This window comes from Spodoptera frugiperda, chromosome 4 (assembly GCF_023101765.2).
Source record: "Spodoptera frugiperda isolate SF20-4 chromosome 4, AGI-APGP_CSIRO_Sfru_2.0, whole genome shotgun sequence".
In the NCBI taxonomy this organism is placed as follows: Eukaryota; Metazoa; Arthropoda; class Insecta; order Lepidoptera; family Noctuidae; genus Spodoptera; species Spodoptera frugiperda.
In genome coordinates this window covers 10,320,655-10,348,609 of record NC_064215.1, presented here as the reverse complement: position 1 = coordinate 10,348,609, position 27,955 = coordinate 10,320,655, and the positions used below count along the sequence as shown (strand labels likewise).

The window sequence follows — 27,955 nt, the reverse complement described above, 5'->3', positions numbered from 1 at the left end:
TTTAGACACCACTGACAAACGGTGAAGGAAACCTGGGCTTATAATTTTTAATTATAAGTTTGAAATGGCTAGCTCGCGTTGACCAAGCAGGGTGATTAAAGCTCAAGCCTTCTCTATGCGAGAAAAGGCCTCCGGTCAGCAGTGGCCACTTATAGGCTGTTAATGTGGGTTAAAATATGGTGCTTCTATCGTCTCGTGGGTTAGAAAAAGTTTGGAAATTGGTTTAATGTGTGGGTGTTTATACTCATGTAATATGTATACAGGACAACATATTATAATGGGCAGCTGGACCAGTGTATAGTATTTAGTACTGGGGAAGCTCACAATAAAACACACAGCCCATTTGTAGCTCGGTATAATTCAAACTGCCATTGACAATTGACGTTGACAACTGACGTTGACAACTGATGTTGTACACAGATTATGCGCTTACACTACATCCCTCCCCACTTAATTAAGAATTACAACAATTACCCCTCTCTAACTTATTACCTACTTAATATCTAACAAATTATGATTAACTTAAGAATACTTATAGTTTATGGTTTTACCCACTCGACAACTCCGAACGGGACGTGGCTGGGTCGGTACTGGGGTGGTAGGAGGCGTGGTAAAGTCCTCACTGTTTGGCATGCCTAAATCCTCAACGGACTCTGTATTGGTACCTATCTTACCCCCGGGCTCACCCAGCTGCTCGCCTCGAACTACGGTCCGCTCAGATGGGATCTCCGCCTGGATATCAGGCTCCAAAGTCTGAGGGTCCACGGAAGACGGTCTCGTACCTGTGGGGACTACAAGCGAACTCCTCGTTCTACGCTTTAGCTGGTCGAGATGTCTATGGTGAACGTTACCCTTATCGTCAAGAATTTTATAATCATTAGTTCCTGTTGACTTAATCACAGATCCTGGTTGCCATTTTTCTGCCTTTAGATACTGACGGTACCAAACATCGTCACCTACTCCTACTTCTCTACTCTCCCCACCTTTACCTCTAACCTGCCGCTGCTGCGACTCACGAACCTTGCCTTCCCTATCTGGTTTCAACGCGTCTAACCTAGTCCTTAAACGTCTGCCCATCAGTAATATCGCCGGACTTTCTCCCGTGGAACAATGTTCGGTATTACGGTAATGCAGTAAGAAATTATTCAAGGTCAATTCTATATTTTTGTTCTCAGCTATAGCCTTTTTAATAACCTTCTTTAGGGTCCTGACTGCGTTCTCCGCCGCCCCATTTGACGCGGGATGATAAGGGGCTGTAAATACGTGTTCCACCCCGTCACCCTGTAAAGAGGTGGCAAATTCACTACTTGTAAATGGTGGACCGTTATCTGTCACTATCTGCCTAGGAACGCCAAACCTACTCCATAGTTCACTAAGCTTAGAAATAGTACTTCGAGCTGACGTATTAGGAACCAAAAAAACTTCTAGCCATTTTGACATGGAGTCTACTACGACCAAATACAATCTACCTCCGATGGGGCCCATAAAATCTAAATGGAGCCTAGTCCATGGGCGGTGAGGCCAGGGCCAGAGCCGTGGGGATGCGCTGGGGGCGCGTCCGCATGCTGGGCACAGGTGGCGCACGCGCGGCACTCGCGCTCCACCGCCTCGTCGATGCCGGGCCACCACACGTAGCTACGTGCTATGGCTTTGGATTTAACTATCCCCATGTGCGGCTCATGTATTAATTTTAACACTTTATCTCGGCAACCATCAGGAATTACAACCCTATGCCCCCACATAACACATCCTAATTCCTCGTATAATTCCGACTTCCTATTAAAATAAGGTTGCATACCTACTATACTACACACTTCGGGCCAACCGTCCCGTATAAACGATAAAACCCTACTCAGAATGGCATCCTTCAATGTAAATGTTTTTATTTGTTTATTATCCAATAATAACGCTTCTTGTGCAAAGTGTAAATATGTCTGTTCCGGAATTACGTCACTTTCTTGTTTAGTAGTATTGATCGGCAACCGCGATAGGCCGTCCGCACAGTTTTCGTTAGTTTTAATGTATTCTATATCGTAGTCATAAGCAGACAAAATGACGGCCCACCTCTGCATCCTACTCGCGGTCATAGTCGGTATTCCGGCATTAGGGCCAAAGATAGAAACCAACGGTTTATGGTCAGTGCGTAATGTAAATTTTCGTCCGTATAAATATTGATGGAATTTCTTTACACAGAAAATAATAGCTAAAGCTTCGCGGTGTATTTGAGAATAATTTTTCTCCGCAGCAGTGAGGGCACGCGACGCATACGCCACTGGGCGCTCGCCCCGCACCCCGCGCTGCGCCAATACCCCTCCAATACCCCGCGCGCTCGCATCACACGTCACGATAACCGGTTTCCTAGGATCGTAGTGAGCTAACACCTCGCTACTGACTAACGCTCTTTTGACTTCTCCGAATGCGCGCTCGCACTCACTGTCCCATTTCCATGGAATCTCCTTCCGCAGTAAACTATGCAAAGGAGCTAGTAAGGAACTAAGATTTCTAGTAAATCTTGCGTAAAAGTTAATCATACCTAGGAACGAACGTAATTCTGTTACATTGGTAGGAGCTTCAATCTTAAGAATAGCATCAATCTTAGAAGTATCCGCTTTAATTCCATCTTTTGATATCACATACCCCAAATATTTAACATTGTCTACCAAGAAAACACATTTATCCTTCCTTAACTTTAATCCGTTGTCAGCTAAACGCTTCAAAACAGCCTCAAGGGCCTGTAAATGCTCCGTTCTAGTCTGACCTCCTATGATGATGTCATCAAGAAACCCTTGCACATGCGGAATGCCCTGTAATAAATTTGTCATAATGCGTTGGAAAATTCCTACGCTAGATGCTAAGCCATATACTAACCTATTGTATCGAAATAACCCTCGGTGTGTGTTAATGACAGTAAACTTTTTGGAATCATCCAACACAATCTGATTGTAAGCATTAGATAAATCTATTTTGCTTAAATATTGAGCTCCATTTAACCCTACCAAAATATCATCAATTCTAGGAAGTGGGTAACGATCGACCAGCAAAACGGGGTTTAAAGTAGACTTGTAGTCCGCACAAATACGTAACGTACCGTCAGCCTTATTAACAGGCACCAGTGGAGAAGCCCAGTCCGAGCAGTCCACCGGCTCGATGACGCCGGCGCGCAGCATCGCATCGAGCTCAGCGTCGACGCGCTCACGGAGTGCATACGGCAGGGGCCGTGCTCGGTGAAATACGGGTTCCGCGCCCTCACGCACCCGCAATGTTGCCTTGCCCCCCTGTACCGTCCCAGCCCTCCACTGAACAGTTCTTTATACCTGTCAAGTAATTTACACAACACAATATCAATTTGTTTGTCATCCTTCCTGATAAAATTACACTGAAACTTTGGAATATCTATTTGTAATTCTGCCAACCACTGTCTCCCAATCAAAGATGTGGTACCATTCTCAATGACAAATAATTCTAATTGTTTTTCTATGGCATCATAACACACTGACGGTTTAATTATACCCAAGGGCTTTATTTTCGAGCCATCATAAAATTTTAGGATAGTATTATCATTTTTAATAGGCAAATGGTCAAAATACAAATCATATACATTTTTATTTATACACGAAATGGCTGTGCCAGTGTCTATCTCCATTACAATTGGAATGTTATCTATAAGAATGGGTAAACTCACCGCCTTATAATTATTTAATGCCATGAGATTTAGATCTTCGATAACCCCTTCTTCATCACTGGTCCCGTAGTCGAGATCTCCGAAATGAAATCCGCGCCTAATCGCTTTTTCTTGACCGTCATTGTTTCCCTGCGACCTTCGACCTTTCCACTCAGGACACACCCGCCGCAAGTGACCCACATTTTGACATTTGCTGCACACAAAGTTCCGATAACGGCACCTGTCAAAATCGTGATTCGCCGCCCCGCATGCTGCGCAGCCTGCGTTCACCGACCCGGCTGAGCCCGTCATCCTGACATTGACCGGCCGCGTGCGGTCTCTAGCTGTCGGTGCTACCGGTCCCGCTCCGCCAACTCTGCGCCCGCGTCCTTGTCCGACACGCCCCGCGCACTTTTCTAGCGCATGGACCGAGCACGTACTCCTCGCCTCTGATGCTCCTTTCCCCTCAACCACAGCTGCGTCCCTCTCCGCTGCTTCTAACGAACACGCCAACTTGACCGCCTCCGCAAAATTTATGGTGTCATTTTCAGCGAATAACCGCTGCCGAATGACGTCACTGCGCAGCCCGCAGATAAATTGGTCGCGTAAGTTTTCGTTCAAATTGGTGTTGAACTTACAATTCCGCGACAATTTCTTCAGTTCCGCTACGTATGTGGCCACATCCTCCGTAGCACCTTGCCGTTTCTGTCGAAATCGGTATCTTTCCGCTAACGAAGATGGCGGCGGTTGTAAGTGTTGTTGCATCAAATCACCAGCTTGTACGAAAGATAATTCCGAAGGCTTGTTTGGACTAGCGAGATTAACCAGCAACTCGTAAGCTTCATCCCCCATACTAGCAATCATCGTCGGTAACTTCATTTCGTCCGTGACCTTGTTCACCTTGAAGTACATCTCAAGTCTGTCCATATAAGACGTCCATAACCCCGACCGCATGTCGAACTCTTTGATTTTACCAATCGACATTGTGACACACTGTAGATTGAATGCGCACGCAAAACCGTAACTAATTGTCCTCGTCGCCACTATAGTATTTAGTACTGGGGAAGCTCACAATAAAACACACAGCCCATTTGTAGCTCGGTATAATTCAAACTGCCATTGACAATTGACGTTGACAACTGACGTTGACAACTGATGTTGTACACAGATTATGCGCTTACACTACAGTTATGGTAATAAGTTAGGTCTTTTCATACATATAAAACCTTAAATGTAAATTATTCAACTAAAAATATTTAAATAACACACGAAAGTACAAATAACAAGCTCAATGTTTACATTTTTATTATTAATTCATGAATTTCGTTAATTATTATTTCGTGAGATCAAATTACAGTTCGTTAAATAGTAATAAATAACAATTTCAATTTATTTACTGAATTCAGTTGTTTCATACCTGGTATTGATTGATTACATTACAAGTAGTAAATAATTTAATTTCGATATACTAGCTGATTAATTTAAATTAATTTGGACTCTAAGTTAGAAACAATTCGATTGAATATAGCTTGTCGTTCTAATGTACAGACTTTGGCTTGGATTCGCTGTATTCATTTGGTCACTGTATCCAAGGATTATACGTTCGGCAGTCGACATATTGGCAAAGGTTCGCATCCCGGACACTCAGGCGGTATGTATACTATGCACTCTTCTTCTCCAAGGCAGATGTGGTCATCACAGACATCTAGGGATGCGTAACAGGACCGGTAGGCTGGAAAAGGAAAAACAATACATAAGAATTGTGTGTGGGAGAGCCATGCTTCGGCACGAATGGGCCGGCTCGACCGGAGTGATACCACGGCCTCACAGAAAACCGACGTGAAACAACGCTTGCGTTGTGTTTCGTTGTGTAAGTGAGGTTACCGGAAGCCCAATTCCCCCCTTCCCAATCTTCCCAATCCCCGATTCCCCAACAACCCTTAAATTCTTAACCCCCAAAAGACCGGCAACGCACTTGTAACGCCTCTGGTGTTTCAAGAGTCCATAGGCGGCGGCGATTGCTTACCATCAGGTGATACGTCTGCTCGTTTACTAGCTTATTTAATATAAAAAGTATTATTATCTTATATGACAAAATGAAAAAAAAAATATGTGTCTGATATGTTTTCATTACCTAACTGACGGACTAAATAGATTTTTAATGTTCATACCCCGTCATCATCCCTATTATAAACCATAGCTAAATAGGCGACTACGACTATAACTAATTTTAGGTTTTAATGAGCTGCCTAATGTAATGCCTGGATAATGAAGTTACTCAACGTGAGTGACGGACCGTCAGCATGTCAGTCATGCATCCATCACGTATCATACATTGTGTGAATAATACATACATACATACAAATGTATTATATACATACTTATGTAACAATGGATGTTGAATGTTAATTTTGTTAGATTTTCCTGTTGTCTGTTAGAATGTGTTAAGATTTTTTGAGGAGAATTACCGGCCCTCAGATATACACAGATGGAAGCAGAATCGAGGGAGGCGTCGGTTCTGCCTTGACTTGGTGGGAGGAGGGTCGTGAGTCGGTGTTCTCCACTTTTAGTCTGGACCCTTCCTGCACGGTTTTCCAATCTGAACTATACGCTTTGAACAGAGCTGCCAAAATGGTTCTTGACAGCAGAGCAACTAGAGTAAACATCATGAGTGACTCTAGGTCATCACTCGACATCTTGAAGAACCCCAAAGTTACCCATCGTTTGGCCAAAGAAATAAAGCAGTGTGTGGAGACCGTGGAGGAACAGGGAAGAGAAATCCGGTTCTACTGGCTGAGGGCCCATGTTGGAACGGCCGGGAATGAGAGGGCAGACGAATTAGCTAAAATTGCTGCCAAAAAGAAAAGTAACACCACGGCAGACTACTGTATGGTACCCATGTCCTACGTCAAAAAGAAAATCAGAGAGGAAACCATCCGAAAGTGGCAGGACAGGTATACCACCTCCACTACTGGGCAGGTCACTAAGACGTTTCTCCCGGATGTCAATGAGGCATATCGTTTAGTGAGATCAACAAAGTTAACACCTGCCCAAGTACAAGCGTTGACTGGACATGGAGGGATCGCTGAGTACATAAATAATGATAAATGATAAATGATATTTATTTCTGTAAATAGATTATAAAATAACACTTTTACACGTCAATATTTCAAATAGCTAGATGAGGCCGGCATTTCCTATCCGACTACTCTGAGAAGAAATGCCGAAACAAACTCAGAGGTCATAGTCTCTTTTAAAGTCCAGACAAAATCAATTAAAGATGTCGGAGAACCGTGCAAGTTTATTCTGTAGTGGTCTTTTGAGGAAAGAACCACAGCAGTTTGAGCGGACCTGTTCAGATGGCAGCACGCATGTGTCAGTTTACAATGAGCTCAGCTGACGGCTGTTGCTGAATGATCCGACGAACAATACCTACCAAAAGAACATTTGGGTAGGCCACACAAATGCTCACACTGTCAGAATATAATTAACTAAAAGTGAAATGACTAGGCAAACTCTCGCACGGTCCTCAAACTAACAATTTTAAAAATAATATGTGAAAACAAAAAAATATCGAATGATATTAATGTATATCATGTCAAATTGTATAAAAATGTAACTTGTGTTACAAACATGTCAACATGACCTGTGTGGACATTATAGCGGCTCACTCCCAAGCCTGACTATCATCTAAGTAGTCTTTAATTTTATAAAAAGCTTTACTATACAGTTTTTCTTTAATAACATTTTTAAATTTATTCAGGCTCAAACTTTGAATATCGCTGGGAATTTTATTGTAAAAGCGTATGCATTGACATCTGAACGAACCACTTATTTTCTTAAGTCTAGTAGTGGGAACAATATATTTGTTTTTATTTCTAGTGTTTATATTATGTATATCACAATACTTTTTGAATAAATTAATGTTTTTGTGAGCATACACTACATTTTCATAAATGTATTGAGAAGGAACAGTCAATATATTAATTTCTTTAAATAATTCCCTAAGAGAGTGCCTCGGACTAAGATTATAAATTGATCGAATGGCTCTTTTCTGCAGCACAAAGACAGACTGAATGTCAGCAGCATTTCCCCACAGGAGGATACCATATGACATGATACTATGAAAATAACTAAAGTATACTAATCGCGCTGTATTTACATCGGTCAAATTTCTAATTTTTTTAACGGCATATGCTGCAGAGCTGAGTCTTTTCGACAACTTATCTACGTGTGGAGCCCACTGTAGCTTAGCGTCCAGAGTTATACCTAAAAAGACAGTTGAATCTACAGGGTCCAACTCCTCGCCCTTGATTAGCACGCTGGTTTTCACATGTCTAACATTTGGTGTTGTGAATTTAATGCATTTAGTTTTTGATTCATTAAGTAATAAATTATTGGCACTAAACCAGCGTACTATTTTTGAGAGAGCACTATTTACATGATCACTGACTAATTGTCCACGTTTGAGTTTAAACAATAAAGATGTATCATCAGCAAACAGTACTATCCCATGGTTATCCTTCACAAGGTAAGGTAAATCATTAATATAAATAAGAAAGAGAAACGGGCCGAGAATTGACCCCTGCGGAACACCCATCCTAACAATAGACCCGGAGGAAACTTTTCCGTTAATGTCGACTCTCTGAATCCTATCACTCAAGTATGAAATAAGAAGATCCAGAGAGCTGCCCCGTATTCCATAATGGGATAGCTTCCTGATCAGTGTTTCATGAGAGACACAATCGAACGCCTTGGATAAGTCACAAAAAATACCCAATGCGTCGGCCGAGTCCTCCCATGCATCATAAATGTTATTAAGAAGTTCAACACCGGCATCAGTTGTTGAACGACCCCTTGTAAAACCAAACTGGTTTCCATGTAATAATTTATTTCTATTAAAGAATCTTTGCAACTGATATAGAATAATTTTTTCAAAAATTTTACTGAATGTAGGTAGTACTGAAATAGGTCTAAAGTTAGTGGGGTCAGAAGTACTACCCGATTTAAATAACGGAGTTATTTTACTATTCTTCATGAGATCAGGAAACACACCACGATCGACACAGTTATTAAAGATTAGAGCTAATACGGGTGCTACAATATCTATTACAGAGCCGGTAATGTACACAGAATTACCCCACAGATCTGCAGTCTTTTTCTTGTTCAAGGTATGGAACGTTTTGACAATATCTGTATAATCTATGTGTTCGAAAGAGAAGCCTAAATTGCAAGCTGCAACATTTTCTTTTAGTAAAGATTCTGCAACTGTGGGAGATGAGTTCAAAGACTTAGTAGTGGATACAGGAACGTCCGAAAAGAAGTTTTCAAATGCAGCTGCGACTTCTGCATCCGATTTAATTACATTATTATCAATTATAAGACTAAATTCACTACTCTTCTCTTTAGACCTCCCTGTTTCACTGTTAATAATACTCCAGGTCGCTTTAATTACATTGTCACTGTTTTTTATTTTAGAGCTCAAGTATAACGATTTTGCAATTGAGCAAACTTTTTTAAATAATTTAGAATATTTCTTTACATATTCACTAAATTCAGTTGTATTAATATATGTTCTCTCGTTATAAAGTTCATATAGGCGTTTCCTACTCTTATAGATGCCAGTAGTTGCCCATTGATTGAAAGACGCATTGCCATGAGCTGGTATGGTTTTAGGTGTGAAGGTGGACTTAAACTCGGTATGGTAAATGTTAAAAAATTCATCACACAAGTTATTAGAATTTTTATTCCTTAATAATAAAGGTATTTTGTCAGTGAGTTTAGATTTGAAAGTTTCAATGCGTCTTTCAGTCTTTGGGTTAACAATAATATGTGGTTTCGACACTTTATTTACTTTATTTGTTATTGAAATTAATTGTCCACAATGATCTGAATCAAGCAATGATATTATTTGTTTATTAGTTGGTACAATGTCAGTATAAATATTATCTAGGCAAGTGGCACTAGTAGGAGTTATCCTAGTGGGCTCCAGAAACAGGTTCGTGAGGTTAAATGAGGCAAATAAACTTACAATTTTTGTACTTAAACTAGAATTTTCTAACAAATTTACATTAAAATCGCCACAAGTAATGATGAATTTATTTGAACTACTGAGTTTATTTAGTACTTCATCTAATACTGTTTCAAAACAGTCATACAAACCAGTAGGTGGTCTATACACACTTAAAACAATAAACCGCTCTAATTCCACACAGGCTATTTCAACAGTACGTTCAACAGAGTAACTAACTATATCCTTGCGTTCTTTAAATTTAAGTTTGTTGTTTAGTAAAATTAGTGAACCACCATGTATAGCGTTCTCCCTGCTGAACGAGCTACCAATCTGATGATTACCAAAGTTGAACATTAGTTGATGAGATTTCAACCAATGCTCAGTAATGCACATAATATCAATACTATTACAATTTAAAAATAGTTCTATTTCTAATTCCTTACTCAAAAAACCTTGTATATTTTGGTGAACCAGATTGATAACATTACTGTTATATTTGCAAGAGGTGGACTCTCTTGTCTTATTTTTTAATTTAAATTATGGGGAATGTCAATACTAATAGAATTATTTTGAGCTATGTCAATATTTGAATGTTGCTCAATAGGAGCAACCTGTTTAGCCAAGTTTTTGGCTGTTATATTAATAAAATATGATAGCGACACAGCTATCTGTCTTAAATAATACCTGGAAAGATAGTACCTATCTTTCGTCAAATATACATGTTTACCAACATAATTGTTGGTGTCAATAATATGTACATTTGTGTAATTGCATAAATTATAATTTATGCAATTACACATTGCAACATTTAATTTATATCTATGGTTATTTTCTTCCTGTGGCAAGCTATTGCTGTAAGGTAATGTAAACAAAATTATTTGCTTTAGTTTAAGTGCTACAAGTGAACTATGATATTTAAGAAAATTATTTTTATTCAAACTACCTCTATTTGCACAAATAATTATGAGGGTAGCATCATGATTAAAATTATAATTAATAATTCTCTCCAAAATATTACCAAAAGTACAGCCGGGCATACAGTGATTTATTATTGATTGTCCAGGGTATTCACTTGTCAATAAGGAACCTAAGTTTTTACCAATCTCATCACTGAAGATCACAACATTATTGTTATTACTAGAGTTATTATTACATTGACTAGGAAGCAGTAAACTGGCACCATGAGACAAGGTGGTATCACATGGTGGCAAAGTACAAGCAGGCAGTACATTGCTGGAATCACATTTCTCACATTGGTTCTCCTGTGATTGTGACCGCACTAACTCATCCATCGCCAACATGTATTCTCTCATTTGTTTTTCAGATGCACTATATTTGTTGGTCATGGTGTGCAACTTTGCAGTTAAATGGTCTAGTTCTAACTGTAGGTTGTTGGTGTCAGTTTCATACTTCCTGTTATTTTTATTTAATCTTGAAGAGTAAATATTTAGTTGGTTTAGAAGCCGGAAACGCTCTTTATTTAGTTTAACATTTTTTATAAAAAACTTTTGTCTTTTGATCAATCTGTTGGTTTTTGTTATAAATTTATTGATCTTAATATATTTTTTTAGTTTATTATTACTAAAACAAGGATTTTTTTAGAATGACATGAATCACTTTCACCTGTTAAATCTATAGTCAATGGATTCAAGTCTATTTGTTGTGATTGAGAAGCACGGGCTGACACCAATTCGCTGAAGAGACTGTTATTCAGACTGGCCGTGATGTTGTGGTTAATCATTTCAAGGTGGCTAATTTGATTATTGGCCTCATGTAGCTGATGTTCTAGAAGAGCTTTACTATGTAATGTTTGTTCGTACTCAATGCTACACTGACTGAATCCGTCCACAACAAATTGGAGCCTATCCCGAGCCTCAATGGCTTCAGTGTGTTGAGTATGTAACTGAGCCATTTCACATTTCAGTTTCTTATTATTATTTAAAACGTCTAAAAATTCCTTCTCATTGTCATCTCTTTCCTTCAGCAGTTGATCACACAACTCTTTTGAAGCCTTTAGTTCGCTCAAAGCCAGGTTGAGTTTTGACTTGGCGAGCATGGGCTTTGCGAGTTAGAATCATATTGAAAGTTAGAGAAGGAGAGTAAGATGGAAGTTATGTTAATAATATGAAAAATTGAAGTTGATTTAGTTAAGAAAACTGCTAGAAAAGTTAAGTAGTTTCAAACAAAGGAGTTGTGTCAACAACCGCAAAGAGGTTATGTTTACTAATATTTTTAACTTATCAGGCCTTATACTTGAGTTTTATTTAGTGATATCGTTGTAAATACGATTATTATAACGCAAAATAGCCTATTTCGTTCAAATTATACAATATTTTACCTGATATTGAGATGACAGTTTAGCAAATTCCTTACGCCGGTAACCGTAAATTTTCCAACTTCACCAATTTCACAAAAATTACTTCAAAAATAGGAAATCTTCTTAGTATACACTATATATTTTATATTTCCTCAGTGTTGAGATGGTTTTAGAGATTACTATACTAAAAAAAACATGTGTTAAAAAAAAACACGGACAGAAACAAATCAGCTGTTTACCCCAGTGTTGCCACCTGTACCTGCATCGATTCAAATTAAAAGAAAATGCAGGTTGCGAATGCGACTTAACCATCAGTGAGTCAGTATGGCACATTATTCTCGACTGTCCCCGTTTTCTGGCCGCCAGATCCAGCTTAGAGGCTCAAATAGATACAAATCTGGATACCTCCAATCTGAGTGCCATTCTAGCTGATAAAGTCAAAAGACCGCACTTCCTGAGCTACATAGACACTATCTTTAGCAGGGCGGCTGAAAGAAACAGCACATTAAATAATAGACACCAAATAGCCACCTTGGAGAATCAACCAACAACAGCCACGGCAGTACCCGAGACTCCTCGTACTAATGAGCCGCTCATAATCAATGAAAGGCAAATACTCCTACATGGAGAACGCGGCACCAAAGGAATACGGTTGCGAGGGGTAGCCCTATTCATGAACACCAGCAGCGAAAGACTAGGGATAGCCTTCTGCGAAAAAAGGAATAACAAATGGCTCACTATTTCACCGGGCCTAGCCTCCCTGATCAATGGCAGCACATCTAGAACAAGCATGCGACGCAAAGTCTATGATGCACTACCAGACATGGAACTGTTGGGTCGAAGCTGTCGATTGTTGCGAACACGCAATAAAACAATAGCAATGTTTTCCAGCGTCGACTCTATAACTGGTTTTGCACAAGCATGTGGGGTGCTGTCAGGCGTGGGTGAGTGGGGAGACGTAGAAGGCATACATTCCAGAATAATTAGCGTAGACGCTGCAGTGGTGGCTTATGAGAAAGGGAAAACGGCAGACCTTATGGGCTGCATTAGGGCCTCGGAACATCATGAGGTCATCGTGTACGAGGACAGGGGGGAAGATTTGAGCTTCCTCAAGAGGTCAGTTCAGCGCCAGCCAAGGGTGGATTCTCCAAGCGGCTCAGAGCGTTTACAGCTACAATATTTGCAACAGAGCGCTCTGCAACAACAACAGCGGGCCACCGAAAGGGAAAATAAAAAACTAGCGTCCCGAGGTAGAATGTGGGCAATAACAACAGCCATATGCTCAGTAACCGGACTCATTGCGTCACCTTTCAGGAAAAATGCATCCAAGTCCACTCAAAGATCGGAGAGCTGTCCCACTCAAATACAGTCTGCTCATTCTAGGTCATCCCCAACAAGAGCAGCTATGGGCCACGTTTGTCCACCGAAGCTTCGACAAGCCACCACTCCCAGAGACCATCTCATAAACGCTTTTCTCGAGTTTGTCGCAGTAATAGAAGCAACTAAGCAGGTTAACTTGCGGAATTGCGAAGCCATTCTGCAGACCTATCTGCAGGGTAACGAGGTGATACTGGACGATAGACTCGAAGCAGCAGAAGCAGTCATATACGACAATAATACATCGAGAGTGCTGAGAGGAACCTCTATAAGTCGTAGTATGGCAGCTTACAACGCCACTGCAGGATTTGTGTCTCTGGACGAGAAGGAATCAAATCGATGCGGAGTAGTGAAGTTTAAAACTCCCCCCAACGATTCCCTAGTGGTGGTTGCAAAGTGTACCAGGATTATGCTAGATGATGGGATATTAGAAATGGCAAAATCCACATCGGAATCCGGATCGGACGGCATAACCTTTGAGAGCTGGTGCACTCCGAGGTTTCACTGGACGAACGGGGTCCCTGGATGCGGTAAAACGACTTGGATAGTGGATCAATTTGATGCGGACAAAGATTTTATTGTCACCACAACAACTGAAGCAGCAAATGACCTCAGAGGCAAACTATCTTGCCGATTTGGGGGACTACTAGTCAAATCTAGGGTTCGAACAATGGCGTCCATCTTAGTAAACGGCTTGAAGGGGCGAGAGAGCTGCACTCGACTAATGGTAGACGAGGCTCTTATGAACCACTTTGGAGCCGTGGTGATGGCCGCCCGAATAACTTTAGCCAAGGAGGTCCTGCTAATTGGTGACATAAATCAGCTCCCGTTCATTGATCGTGACAACCTCTTCCCTCTCCACTACGGCCGCCCTACACATATCACACCCATAAGTCAGGAGTTGCTGTGTACCCACAGGAATCCAATGGACGTGGCCTATGCTCTCAACACAGTTTACAGTGGCATATACTCGTCCAGGTCGGGCGTGAGATCCCTCGAGACAAAAAGATTCTCGGGAGCGATGATCCCAAAATCACTCCCCGACACCTTATACCTGGTACACACCCAGGCAGAAAAGGAATCCCTTAAGAACCAGGGATACGGGTCGGGCGAGGGATCACGCATCCTCACTATACACGAGGCTCAGGGACTTTCGTCCGCGAAGGTGGTAGTTGTGAACACAGCAACAAAGAGGCAGAAAATTCATGACAGCGTACCACATGCAGTAGTTGCAATTTCGCGTCACACACATAGTTGCATCTACTACACGGACAACTGTGATGACGCGATAAGTAAATTGATCAGAAGGGCTGCTGAAGAGAGCGACCATGGGATTATGGACTACAACCTGAAAATGGCCATCAAACACAGAGACGCGGCAGTTGTGGGGGCGCTTTTGGGTGAGAAATGTTCCTCAGACTAAAAAAAAAAAATTTATATAGCGGGAGGTAATGTGTATGCGGAAAACGTAAATAAGAATATAATTATATAATTGGTAACTCTTTGACTTCTGTAAGCTCTGTGGAAGTCAGCCCACCCGACAGGGGTTGAGGCGTCACGCTCACATAAATGTCCTACAGTCGGTGGCGCTGTGTGTTGGGTTGTTCCGTTCCCAACAAAATGGTTGACCGGACCAATTGCTGACACACACGTCATACTCGTGAACGAGTGCCTTCTGCTGGGGCAGGTCGGCTCTCCCAGCGCGCTGGTGGACTGACTTGGCAGAGCCGCCGGTAAATTTAATTTAGTTTAATAAAAAAAAAACAAATATGTTAATCGTAAGTTTTTTTTTTGTAGTTAAAATTTAATAGTTGTGGTTAATTGTAGTGTGTAAGGTAGATACCATATTGATAAGATTTATTGTAAAAAGAAAAACAAATTGTATGACAAGGGCACGGACCAAGAGTCCGTGGAGAACAAATGTAAATAAACATATTATTAACATGAAAGTAAAAGTGTTTCTAAATTACTTTTAATATGCTAAATATGTTGTAAATGTTATATACCGCTTTCCACTCTATATTCAATTGCAGTGTGCATATCAATTAGGAAAATTCGATCCAATATTTTGGTCATAGAAATGCATTTATTTATTTGAATTATTTATCATCATGCACTTAAACCACACAGCAGACAATACTTTTCTTGAGGGGGAAAATCATCCAACGAGAAACAATTCTTCTCGTGGGAGCGCCCTTATCGGATGGTGAGTATCTGAGTATCGGACAGACTCCGGCCAGACGTGATAATAAATAAACAATAAACAGACAATACTAAAAGAAATATTACAAGCATGAGGTACAAACATCTCATACATCTAACAAACACTATCAGATTTTACTTTAGTTTACCGTAACTATCACAATGAATCCTCTAACCTTGTCTACTATCAGCTATCATTATAATGGTAGTATCACATAAACACATAAACACAGATGGACATACAAGATACTCACTATCGATGCACTCGCCGTCGAAACAGCAGCCGCCGCAGCATTGGTCATGGTCCGCGCACTGCAAGCAATGGTTTGTGTCGCATTAATTATGGCCGCCTTTGTGCACTATCATGCTATACAATGTTAGAATGCTAAGCTTAATTTATTTAAAGGTGTACAATAAAGGTTATTATTCTATTCTATATAATTGATGTTGATAAACATCTTAATTTACACTTAAATTGTGATAATGGGTATTATATGCCATATTGGTATCTAAACTGTTTTTTTGCACGAATATGGGATAGCGTGAAACAACTCAAGCGTTGTGTTTCGCGTGCATATAAGTCTTCCGAGGGTTCAATCTGTCCCACCATCCCCAACCCCCAAACCGTAAAAGGCGGATGCTGCACTTGTTACTCAAAGGAGTAATAAACACCTGGAACACCAATGGGTATTGCAGATGTCCATAGGCGATATCGATTGCTTAAGATCAGGTTAATTGTCAGCTCGTCTGTCGTCCTACATATATATACAAACCTTTACATATAAAATTACCCTATATATGTATATATATATTAACCACATAGTTCCCGATCTCGCGGGATCTTTTCAAAAATGAGATGTGGAAGATATTCCAGGGAACTCTTCAAAAATCAACATAATGAGCTCTGCGTTTGATTTTAATAGATGTATACTCACTTAGGGCATTGAAAAAATAGTTTAAAAACGGACTTTAACTAAAGAAATATTATAATCTTTCCGAACTTAAGATGAAAACTAACTTAAAACTAAAGAAAGCTACGAATTACGAATTTATAACAATTAAAAAAGAAATTATATTAGAACCTATCCTTTATGCTATAATAACCAAGCTTAAACTAAATAATTTAAAAGAAACGACTTAAATCTAATCTAATTAATTTATAAATTAGACTTACAATTTTATTAAAAAAACTAACTACAGTAACTACTAATAATCGATATCAAACTAAACCTACGTTAAAAAGTTTAACCAGAAAACCAGGAAAACCCAACAAATAAACTTATTAATTGACAAATACAACGAAACCAATTTAGAATATACGAAACAGCAGGACCACTACAGACAAATAATCATACGACTGATATACACTTTTTCTACGATAGTACCGAAGCGCTCGGCCGATACCCAACCAAATAATTGTAACAAAACCATAGCGCAATCTATTTCGATCCCAACGCCATCTATCGAGGATAAAGACAACTTGGATTATTTATTTATACTCCGTTCGGGCATTTTCTTTGTACTAAAAGTTTAATTATATTGATATAATTTTTTTCATACCTTTTTACTATTTGTTAACTTTTTTCGGTGAATTAAAACAATAACATGAACCGAAGTCGTGTAACGATCGACATAGAATTATCTATACTCCGTTAGAGCGTTTTCTTTGTACTAAAAGTTGTATTATGTTATATTTTTCATTGCTTTTTACTATTTTGTAAAAACAAATTTCCAATGAATTAAAACAATAACATGAACTGAACAATTGTAATTACACCATTGCGCGATCAACGCCATCTATCTACGGAGTATAGAAACAGCCCGACATTGTTCAATTCCGTACTATAAGTACGAAATTGAAAAATAGATGGCGCTGTATGTCCGGAATAAATTAATTTTTTATTTAATTTTTTTTATTTTATTTTTTTTATTTTTTTTATTTTATTTTTTTTATTTTTATTTATTTTTTTTTTATTTTATTTTATATTTATTTTTATTTTTATTTTTATTTTTATTTTTATTTTTATTTTATTTTTATTTTATTTTAATTTTATTTTTTTATTTTATTTTTATTTTATTTTATTTTTATTTTTTTATTTTATTTTTATTTTATTTTTATTTTATTTTTATTTTATTTTTGTTTTATTTTTATTTTATTTTTATTTTATTTTTATTTTATTTTTATTTTATTTTTATTTTATTTTTATTTTATTTTTATTTTATTTTTATTTTATTTTTATTTTATTTTTATTTTTATTTTTATTTTATTTTTATTTTATTTTTATTTTATTTTATTTTTATTTTATTTTTTGATTTTTGAAATAAAAATATATCTATGTCCTTTCTAAGGTTCTAAACTATATCTGTACCAAATTTCAACCAAATCCGTCAAATAGTTGCGGAGATTAATGGTATAAGCATAGAATGTTCGACGTGATTCTTTAATTTGACATAACTCTTTTATTTATGAACCGATTGACATGAAACAAACACTAAATGTAAATTTAAGCATCCCACAATATATTCGTGAAAACCGCATCCAACTCGGATCAGCCGTTTCTGAGATTAGCGCGCACAGACGAACAGACAAACAGACAAACAGACAAACAGACAAACAGACAAACAGACAAACAGACAAACAGACAAACAGACAAAAAAAAAGTTAATTACATTTTTGGGTTCGACATCGACATAACAATAACCCCTGCTATTTTTTTTATTTTTATTTTCAATGTACAGACAGCACTTTTCTACGATTTTATTATATGTATAGATAAAAAAACTATATTTGTACGAAACGATAAAAATATTTGATTTTCCAATATTTTTTGGAATATACTGATGTATTTTGGCAAATTATTATGTCTCTAATATACATTACCTCATTTAGACTCATGGTAAAACTTATTTAAATCAACTATTATGTTCTGCACTTGGATCTAATAACGTTACTTTATAATTACGAGAAAATATAATACGATGTGATAACATTTAAGTGTATAACATAAAGATTAATCGAAATCCAATAGGCAATTACTATTGAATTAGCCATTTGCCCTCATTAGTTAATTGGTACAATAATTGGCCAATTTGCCGTACAACGAGACTGTTTTGGGACAATTTTGGGTAATTTTTTGTTGTCTTTGTTTTTTAAGGTTCTGTATACAAGTTGTCTTGCCGGCTGTTGATAGTGTTTTTAGAGTGTTTTTAGAAATAGGTTTGTATTAATCACAATGTTTCATATCTGTCCAGACACGTTAAATTAATTGAATTGAATTAGAAAAATACTGAAGTTTGTCATTATCTAGTAAAAAATAATTGCACAAAAGAACTTAAAATTGTTATACCTATCTGTAATAAAAAAAGGAAAAGAAAAATCAAATTTAAAATTCTTAGCACAAGAAAAGTCACCGAACCTTTTTCCCGCCAACTTTACAATCCTGCGCACTGGCAAACACAATTACAAAACTAAATAACAACACTACAACTAAATCAATTTTAAAAAACATTTTTTACACTTCTCACATGTCCCCTCACTACAACTGTCAAATCATAAATGGAAAAAATTAAAAGAAAAATTGTCACGAGGTATCGTGTCTATGAAATTATGTAAAATGGTCCTGTGTGCGCAGGCGCCGACCTCGACCATTGTGACCGAGTTAGCTCAGCTGCACCGCCACTATTACGTATTGTATTAGCAATAGAATTCTGTTATGTCAGATTGACAGTTGTGATTGCGTAATTGGATAATAGGAGCCTGTGTGAATTGATGATAATATTATTATTATGACCTATTTAGGGTTTAGAATGGGAATTGTATTGTTATGAGTTTTTTTAGAAAAATAAAAGATTTATAAATCTACGTTTAAAAATATCGACTTCAAAGGCAATCGCAGAGAGTACGTAAAACACGTCTCAAACGTACTAACCGCATTTTTCCTAAGTCTGAAAAATACTATGCTGAAAACCGCATCAAAAGCGGTTAAGCCAAACGCGAGATAATCGCCCACAGACATACCCACATACAGGTCAGGTATGTTTGTTAATCCTTCACGTCAAAATTACTAAAGGGATTGGGATAAGATTTGCAACAGGAGTAGATTATGATCTGGAATAACATGCATGCAACAGGCTTTTTATCCCGCAGGGACGCAGGCGAAGCCTCTGGCAGAAGCTAGTAGATCATAAAATATCTTGGTAATTAAGGTAATATCTAAGTATGATCTAAATTATGACCATTTAACGATTTATACACGTAATAACTCAACAAGGTAAGTGGGATGTCGAAATACTAACCAAACTAACTGGACCTCTCAATATCTATACAAATATCCTTTCAATTCCCACTTTAGTTCGAGTGTAGAAGGGACAAGGGTCAAGTTAGACTGGACATTAGTTAGTGACGCATGAATAATCTTGTAAAATACGGGTCTAAAATATATTCATTGGGTTTTTATAACAATTGTGAAAGTGCTATTGTGTTATCAGATTAATGAAGTCATGCTGGTATTGTCATGTTTGACAGTTTATATTATTCGATTTTTAAACAATTCGACCGTTAAATTACGCATGGAAAATTGATTATGGTGATCATCTTTTGTTTATTTTAGGAATAAAAATATTGTGTCCGCATTTCGCGACACGACGCGGCGATTGTCGCGGAATGCTGCTCATGAATATGAGCCTCTAGCATGGTTTGAAACTAGTCGAGTTCCTTGTCAATCAGTTACGTGTGTAAGCCGATACAATAATTATTAATTTAGCATGCTTCACGAAAGTTATTATATAAAGTATTTGGTTGAAGTTTACAAGAAACGGTTTGTTGACGGTTCACAAGAAAAATTAAAACTTTGATTATTTTTTACACAAAAACTAAAAAAATAATAATATTGAGTACATTACTATTATTATGTTTTTCACGTTTTTGTAATTTTACTAAATGAAACGAATGCTCTAGTGACCGCCTTTACACGGATAGTTACAATTTGCATAAACTTTACTAGACCATTGTTAAGTTAGTTCCGCATTTATGTATAAGAACAATAACATATTATATAACAATATTTCACACCCAGTCTATGCTTAAAAATTCAGGAAAATAAAAAGAAATAGTACTTACAACATCACCATAGTCGTCACAATCGTCAATCATTGCAAATGTTGAATAAATAATAAAAACAATAAATAACACAACCAGCTTCAAGCAAGCAGACATGTTCCCTTGATTTATGAATCGACACACAGCCAACTATCGATCACACAGCTTCATTTATTATCTACAAAGTACCAACCCTAATAGTCACCCTACAACCTCTTTTCAACCTTAATTCCTTCACTACAAAGTTTATTTTTGTTTGGCGTTTAATTCGTAGTGTTTGAATCCTTCAGTCGCGCGCCAAGGATGTCACGCTGTATTAAAAACAATCCGTGATAAATTTTGAATAATGTGAGGTCTTTCGATTGTTGCTTGGTGACAATAGGTCCAATGGTCAATTAGGGTCATTGATTACCTCGTAGGTAAAGTGGTTGCACGTGCAACTGTGGTAGATGAAGTGTTGGGTACGATTTGATGTCAAACAAATTGTAACTTTTTTTTTGCACACTAGGAATTTGCCCTGTATCGTGGGTGCGTTTACAAACATACTATTACACATGTACATGACACCCACACTTGAAGCAACAATTTGTGCATCAAACAAAAAGTTGCTCCGTGCGAGAATCGAACCCGCTACACGTTGCGCGGCAGCCGGTTACCCAGCCATCATGCCAACTGTGCAGCCAGACTTTCAAAGACTGACGGTCCGTAAAATAAAGTTAAGAATTAATCCAGGCATTGGTTACACTCGGCAAATGTCGCAAATATACTACTTATTGGTAAAGGCCAAGTAAATAATCTAACGAACGTGTGTGAGTAAATGGTTTTAGAGTTAATCGTAATCGCTCAAACAAAGTCAAAAAGGTTTTAATAAAGAAATACTCAATCATAACATGTGTAAGTAAATGGTTTAAGAGTTTGCATGAATTTTAATTGAGTAAGCCGACAACGATGGACATAATATATTAATGAGGTTTTAACGAGTATTGCTAGGCTTTTTATAGTTTTTAGAAAAAATCTCATTAGTAACACGGAGTCTGGAATTGTATATAGCAATAGCCTCACCCCCTTATTACATAGGATTTATAACACGAATGGTAAAAAGTGGGTGTACATTGTACAGTGGCATTACAGTGCCGTAACGTGCACCTCTGCCTACCTCTTCGGGGATAAAAACGCGTGACGTTACGAGGTTTTAATTACTATAAAACTCTCTCCAATTAATTAAAGTTAAAGATAAACTTAATCTTTAACTTTAGTTACTTTACAATTTACACTTGCGACCAAAACTATAGAATCACTTGGAATTGATCCTTGAAGCTTGAGCTTCTTATTTTTTTCATTGCTACCATTTCAAAGAATTAACTTTTAACTTTAAATTGATATCAAATTATTATTTTTTTACATTTGATAAGTCGACATTTGGCCGCTATCTCGCCTGATGTTAAGTATTGATGCGGCCTACGATGGAGCACGTCTGCCCATAAGCAACCTACTCAGTCGGACTTTGAAGACACCCAGGTTATACCCATCAGGAAACACAGACTCCGGCAAAGAATTCCACTCCCTAGCAGTTCGCACAAGGAAGTTTATTTAAATCACACCAGGATTTTAGGAGATATCCCTCATTAAGTAAAGGAGATAGGAAAACATAGGACGATACCGAGTAAGTGGTACCACTTACTCAAGATTGACCTGCTCAAGATCGGGCGAAATCAATTCCAAGTAAGTGATTCCATAGTTTTGCTCGCCAGTGCAGTAATGAAGGCTATATGTGAATGGACCCGAATTTTAAACGTCTGTTAGTTTAGGCTCCTCACAAACAAACCATCTAGTAATTACTTGTGTAAAACTAGTAGATACTTTGTATCTTAAAGTACTAAACAGTGTTAGGACTCGTACATACGCATATTTTAGCCATTAAATTGTAAATATTTTAAAAGTATATGTATAGTTAAAAGTATATCTGTTGAACTGTTTCTATAAAATAACGTATCTTTGCCCATAGTACAATTTTTAGGCCGGTGCGAATAAACCGATCAATCAGATTGCCGAAAGCGCTCTTTAAAATCTGAACATACGCTAGGAGTTTTTACTGCTTGTGAGTGAGGTATCTAACCAGTAAAAAGAAATGCTATTGCATATAAAAATATACTATTATTATCATTCACAGATGCACCATACACAACATAGATATAGATAAAAGAAAATCAAATCTGCAGAATGACTGACCATTATAGACAAGTTTTCAACATTAATCAATTTAAGTTTTTCCAGTTAAATCCTTCAACCAAGAACGTTCCAACTTCATTTTTCAAACGAAATACTCGTACAGAACCCTAACCATTTTACACGTGCAATTTTAGAACTTTTAATGAAAACTGAATTGGTTTGGAAAGAAAAAAAAGGAAAGTCATTGTAGTATTCCCTATGTACCACTTAGTGAAACTGGTCATTATTCGTCTTGTGGGACTAAGACAATCTTTGCTATCCCTTTTTACCTTAAATAGGGCGATTCCCTGATGGATCTTGCTCTAGAAACTGATTTAGAATTTTGGTAAATATAAGCCGGTAAACGAGCTGACGGATCACCTGATGACAAGCAATCGCCGCCGTCCATGGACATCCGAAACACTAGAGTTAGGAGAGGGGTTAGGAATTTAAGGGTTGTTGGGGAATCGGGGATTGGGAAGGAAGGTAATTGGGCCTCCGGTAACCTTACTCACACAACGCAAAAGTGGAAAATGTCAATGCAACATTGCAATTGGTACTTGCCGTTGCATGAGAAGGGTTTGTCTTAAACCTCCGAGCCACCATGACATTTTACTCACTTTCTGTTTAATGGTAGCCATTGCAACTGCTGCGATATTTGAATTTAAGTTTCGATTCAGGTCCAATTAAATGGTTTCAATAGTGGTTCTATTGCGATGAGTACACCACATGACGTACAGTCGAAAACTATCTACAATGTAAGTATTGAAAAAGAGACATTACCTACTACGGTATACAAAAGGCTAGACGATAAGAAAAAAAACTAAATTATCCTCTACTAGTGAGTCTTACAATCGTTAAATAACTATTTTTTCCCTCTAAATGAGTTTTATTACAGTTGGCTCCAAGCTTTTGCTACATTCAAAACTTTTAATGTTCAAAGTGACCCAAATGGAATGAGTTTAAGTTGCAAATTACTGTAAACTTCTACGGAATAAGTAGCTTGCATAAAAATGCGATTTTCCATGTGGCTGACTTCTGTAAATTGTACTTTTTTGACTGTGACTTTTTTATGATACTCGTATAAGCCGGTAAACACACTTGATTGTAAGCAATCACCGCCACCCATGGAAACCTGAAACATCAGAGGAGTTACAACTGCGTTGCCGGCCTTTTGGTGTTTGGGAATTGTTGTGGAATCGGGGATTGGAATATAGAACTAACAATTATATAAGTACAATCATGGGCATGAAATCTCAGATATATTAAAGTCAAACCTACTTCATATTCTCTATTGTTCCAACGACGACCCATAGCAATTATCACTTGTATTTTAATGATTTGAGATAATCACACAATAAACAGTTCAATTACTATTAATGCCTACTTTATAAGTATTTAGAATAGAACTAGGCGTTACTTTGCGGAAATCTGCAGCTAGAATGCATTTTCCCGCAATTCGGGATGCGGGAGCCGCCGAGTCAACACCTCCTGAAGATGTCCCATGGAGGAGCGAAATATATATCGAGTGGTTTGTTGCTTGTCGTGTGACAATTTTATGTTGCACCTCTGCTGACTCCACATGCTAAAAATCTTTAAGCGAAATGATAACTAAAAATCGTATGTTACATAATAAGGCCCAGAATAACTCATAACCCTAGACTGTATCTCATAAAACCCGTAAATATAACGACATTTACATAAGCAGTGAACTTAGTCTCTAACAAGTTTAACAAGCACAAACTTACTGTGAAGGTTTAACTAGTGCACGTTGCTATGGCAACGCTGCATGCCCTTTGGGACCTCCAATTTGCGTTCCAGATTGTCTCACGATGTTACATTTGTAAGGGCTTCGGAATATTCGCTTTATGTAAGTGTTTTTCTTTTGGTCTCGTTCTCTTTGAGTTCGTGATAACTGACGTTGATGTTATAAATGTGAAAGTTTGCTGTGAAAGTTTGTGTAGAGGTTTATGGTTTTATGTTGCACCTCTGCTGTTCATTAATTGCGGGCTCCCGAGGTTGGTGCTGCAAACCGCATGCTAAAAATCTTTAAGCGAAATGATAATTAAAAATCTATTGTATATTTAGTGTTACATTAAAAGGCCCAAAATAACTCATAACCCTAAACTGTATCTCATAAAACCCGTAAATATAACGATATTTACATAAGCAGTGAACTTAGTCTCTAACAAGTTTAACAAGCACAAACTTACTGTGAAGGTTTAACTAGTGCACGTTGCTATGGCAACGCTGCATGCCCTTTGGGATCTCTAATTTGCGTTCCAGATCGTCTCATGATGTTACATTTGTAAGGGCTTCGGAATATTCGCTTTATGTAAGTATTTTTCTTTTGTTTTCGTTCTCTTTGAGATCGTGATGTGAAAGTTTGTGTAGAGGTTTAGATGTTTGTCCGTCAATCACGCTGAAAGTACTGAATGGATTTTGATGATATACAGATAGAGTATGAGATGACTTGGGTGATAGGATACTTTTTATTCCACGGGAATGTGGGTGAAGCCGCTGGCAGAAGCTAGTTTTGATAAATTTTTGTGATTATTACTTTACAAAAAATGGGTTAGAATATTTTTCACCATTTGGTAAGATACTGGTTCAATATATGTGACATAAATTATGATAAGGTATCGATCTTGTTTTACAAATCTAGCAGCAAAGCTAATACATCGTCAATTTTTGCATTTAAGTTTAGTACCCTTAGTACGAGTTTGTTATATGTTGAACGAAACGAGAGAATGTTCTGCGCTTTGATTGGCTAGCGCGAATAAATCAACCAATCAGAGCACCGAACGCGCTCTCGTTTCGATCTCATTAAACGTAAAACAAACTCACTACAATTAGGTATAACATTTCTATTTTATTTCAATTTTGTTCTAGATTACAAAAAGACCTTCGATTCTATCTGGTATCTACGGTTCCCTGAACCAATAGGCAAAGACATAAATAAAACGTTCCCTTTTCACTAGTCATGTTGGACCAATTTATTAGGCAGGCAATCTATCTACAAAACTGACACAGATACAGGCTGCGTACATTTCGTGATGATATTAAGTGAAAACTCAATATCATCCCAATGAACAGTTATGTTGTAATCGTTTTCAAATAATACTGCTAACTCAACTAATGATGCAGAATGATTGCAACAAGAACCATATACAACTATCTCAGAGTCGTAAAAAGTTATAGTATAACACGGTTATTTTCTTGATGGAGGAAAACTTATCCAATGTCTTCTTCCGAGTTTGAGTATCAAACTCTTACTGACTAAAAACCACCCCGTTACTACTCCTGCTTTTCGTGTCGGAGCCCCGGTATACCCGCTAGGCAGTCCGCAGCTAAGGGTAAAGTTTATATACGGTATTCTTTTAAAAAAAATATAGGTAATATATCGTCGAAAAATAGCAAGTACCGTAAGTTTACAATAGGATTCTAAACGTAACCGAAATTGTATTATTTAAGGTCGCATTTTCGCAATCAATTTGCGACGTTTCATGGTAAATTTATAAACTTACAGATTCTAAACGGACCAATCTCAAAAGAACTATTAATTTGTCGTTTAGATGCGGAAAATAGCACAATGCTCTCTGATTGGTTGATGTTGACATTTGCTCTCTGATTGGTCGATGATAATATAATTTATCCCTCGTTTTGAGTCCTACAGAAGTTATAAGTTTCCAAGGAAATTTATAAACTTACGGGTATTTTTATTTTCCGGTCCATCTATCCAATTTCATAGCATTTTTTTCTGGGAATAAAGAATATAATATATCTCTGATAATGTTGAATTGGCTTCAGAGTATCTTTTCCGAATAAGTAGTTCGATAGAAAAGCTTGAAGTCATATAAATCTTTTTTTTTTGGAATAGGGGTCAAACGGTTTACCTGATGGTAAGCGATCATCACCGCCCATGGACGACTAAAAAAAAGACGTTGACGTGTACAATGTTCTATTCTGTAGTCTACTTACTGAATAACTTATAGATGTTACGACGCAATCAAAATCGTGATTCATATTCCGAAAGCCTACAATTCACCCAGTGGACCGCATCCCCAGAAATATTCACGAGACACCCCTTTGTGTTTCGACGTTATGTTTATTAGAGATTCAGGATCCGTTGTCATCCCTGACAGTTGAGCGTCAGCAGATTGATAAAGGTTACAATTAGCGGGTGATGGCTACAAGTTCTCGCCCTTTACGGCTGAGAGTTACAATTTACTATTAATTAAAATCTGTTGAACTATGTTGTTAGTGTGGTTTAATGATGACGTGGCGTTTATAAGACTACGTATGATTTTGCCTTTTATAAACTTGACTATAGTCAAATATTACATTTTGATATTACGGTAAACAGAGAGGCAGAGGTTTCCCGGATGGTAAGCAATCGCCGCCGCTTATGGACACCCGAAACACCAGAGGCGTTACAAGTGGATTGCCGACCTTATGTACGGACTGTTTGCATGCCTGCCAGAGAATATTGGTCTAAAAACTTATCAGAACCGACCACAGTGTTATCTAAAAATAAAGAAACTCACCTCTCACGTTAAAAATGTTATCTAAAATACAAAATCTAAAGAATTCTCTAATAAACCCAACTAAAAGTAAACAGAAAATATCAGAAAACATCTCTTAAGTTCCATCTACTGAGTCTTACGTTCCATTTTGTCCTAAGGGAAGGTTCTAGAGTACACACAACTTCAGATAAAGCCACACAAAACCAGTATAAGCTGACCGTTGGATCTGTAGAACTATCATACAAAGCGAGACCATGATAAACTGGTTTTGTATACCTTGATGTGTCTACATAATGCAACATGACACGTAGGTATACAATTGCTCCCTTAGGTTCTGTTTGCTAGTAACTAAAGCTAGACTTTGCAGTCACCAGTCCTTTGGGGCTAAGGACGTCAGTGCATGTTAGTGCAAGACCTTTTCTGATGCTTCGTTTGCACTACGCGTTAGCTTTAGTCGAGTAGCGAGTATTTAGTAGATTTTGGGACGGAAGCGACATAACTTAGTTGGAGAAAATTAAGTGTTTCATTAAAACGTTTTGATTTTCTCCAATAT

General features: G+C 37.7%; 1 protein-coding gene across 7 annotated transcripts; it reads right to left on the bottom strand.

Moving 5' to 3' along the window:
* Positions 1–339: 339 nt before the first annotated feature.
* On the bottom strand, positions 340–20,792 carry LOC126910639 (uncharacterized). Of its 7 annotated transcripts, XM_050693279.1 has the most exons (4): positions 18,987–19,241; positions 15,825–15,882; positions 3,683–5,393; positions 340–3,314 (listed from the first exon to the last, which is right to left on the bottom strand). In XM_050693279.1, exons 3-4 carry the CDS (start codon positions 4,643–4,645, stop codon positions 3,309–3,311), a joined length of 969 nt encoding a protein of 322 aa, XP_050549236.1. In that variant the 5' UTR covers positions 4,646–5,393; positions 15,825–15,882; positions 18,987–19,241; the 3' UTR covers positions 340–3,308. The 7 variants fall into 7 exon arrangements, with proteins under 7 accessions (XP_050549236.1, XP_050549233.1, XP_050549234.1 ...); XM_050693276.1 differs by lacking the exon at positions 18,987–19,241 and adding an exon at positions 20,690–20,792 and having other exon boundaries at positions 340–5,393; XM_050693277.1 differs by lacking the exon at positions 18,987–19,241 and adding an exon at positions 20,690–20,789 and having other exon boundaries at positions 340–5,393; positions 15,814–15,882.
* Positions 20,793–27,955: the final 7,163 nt, after the last annotated feature.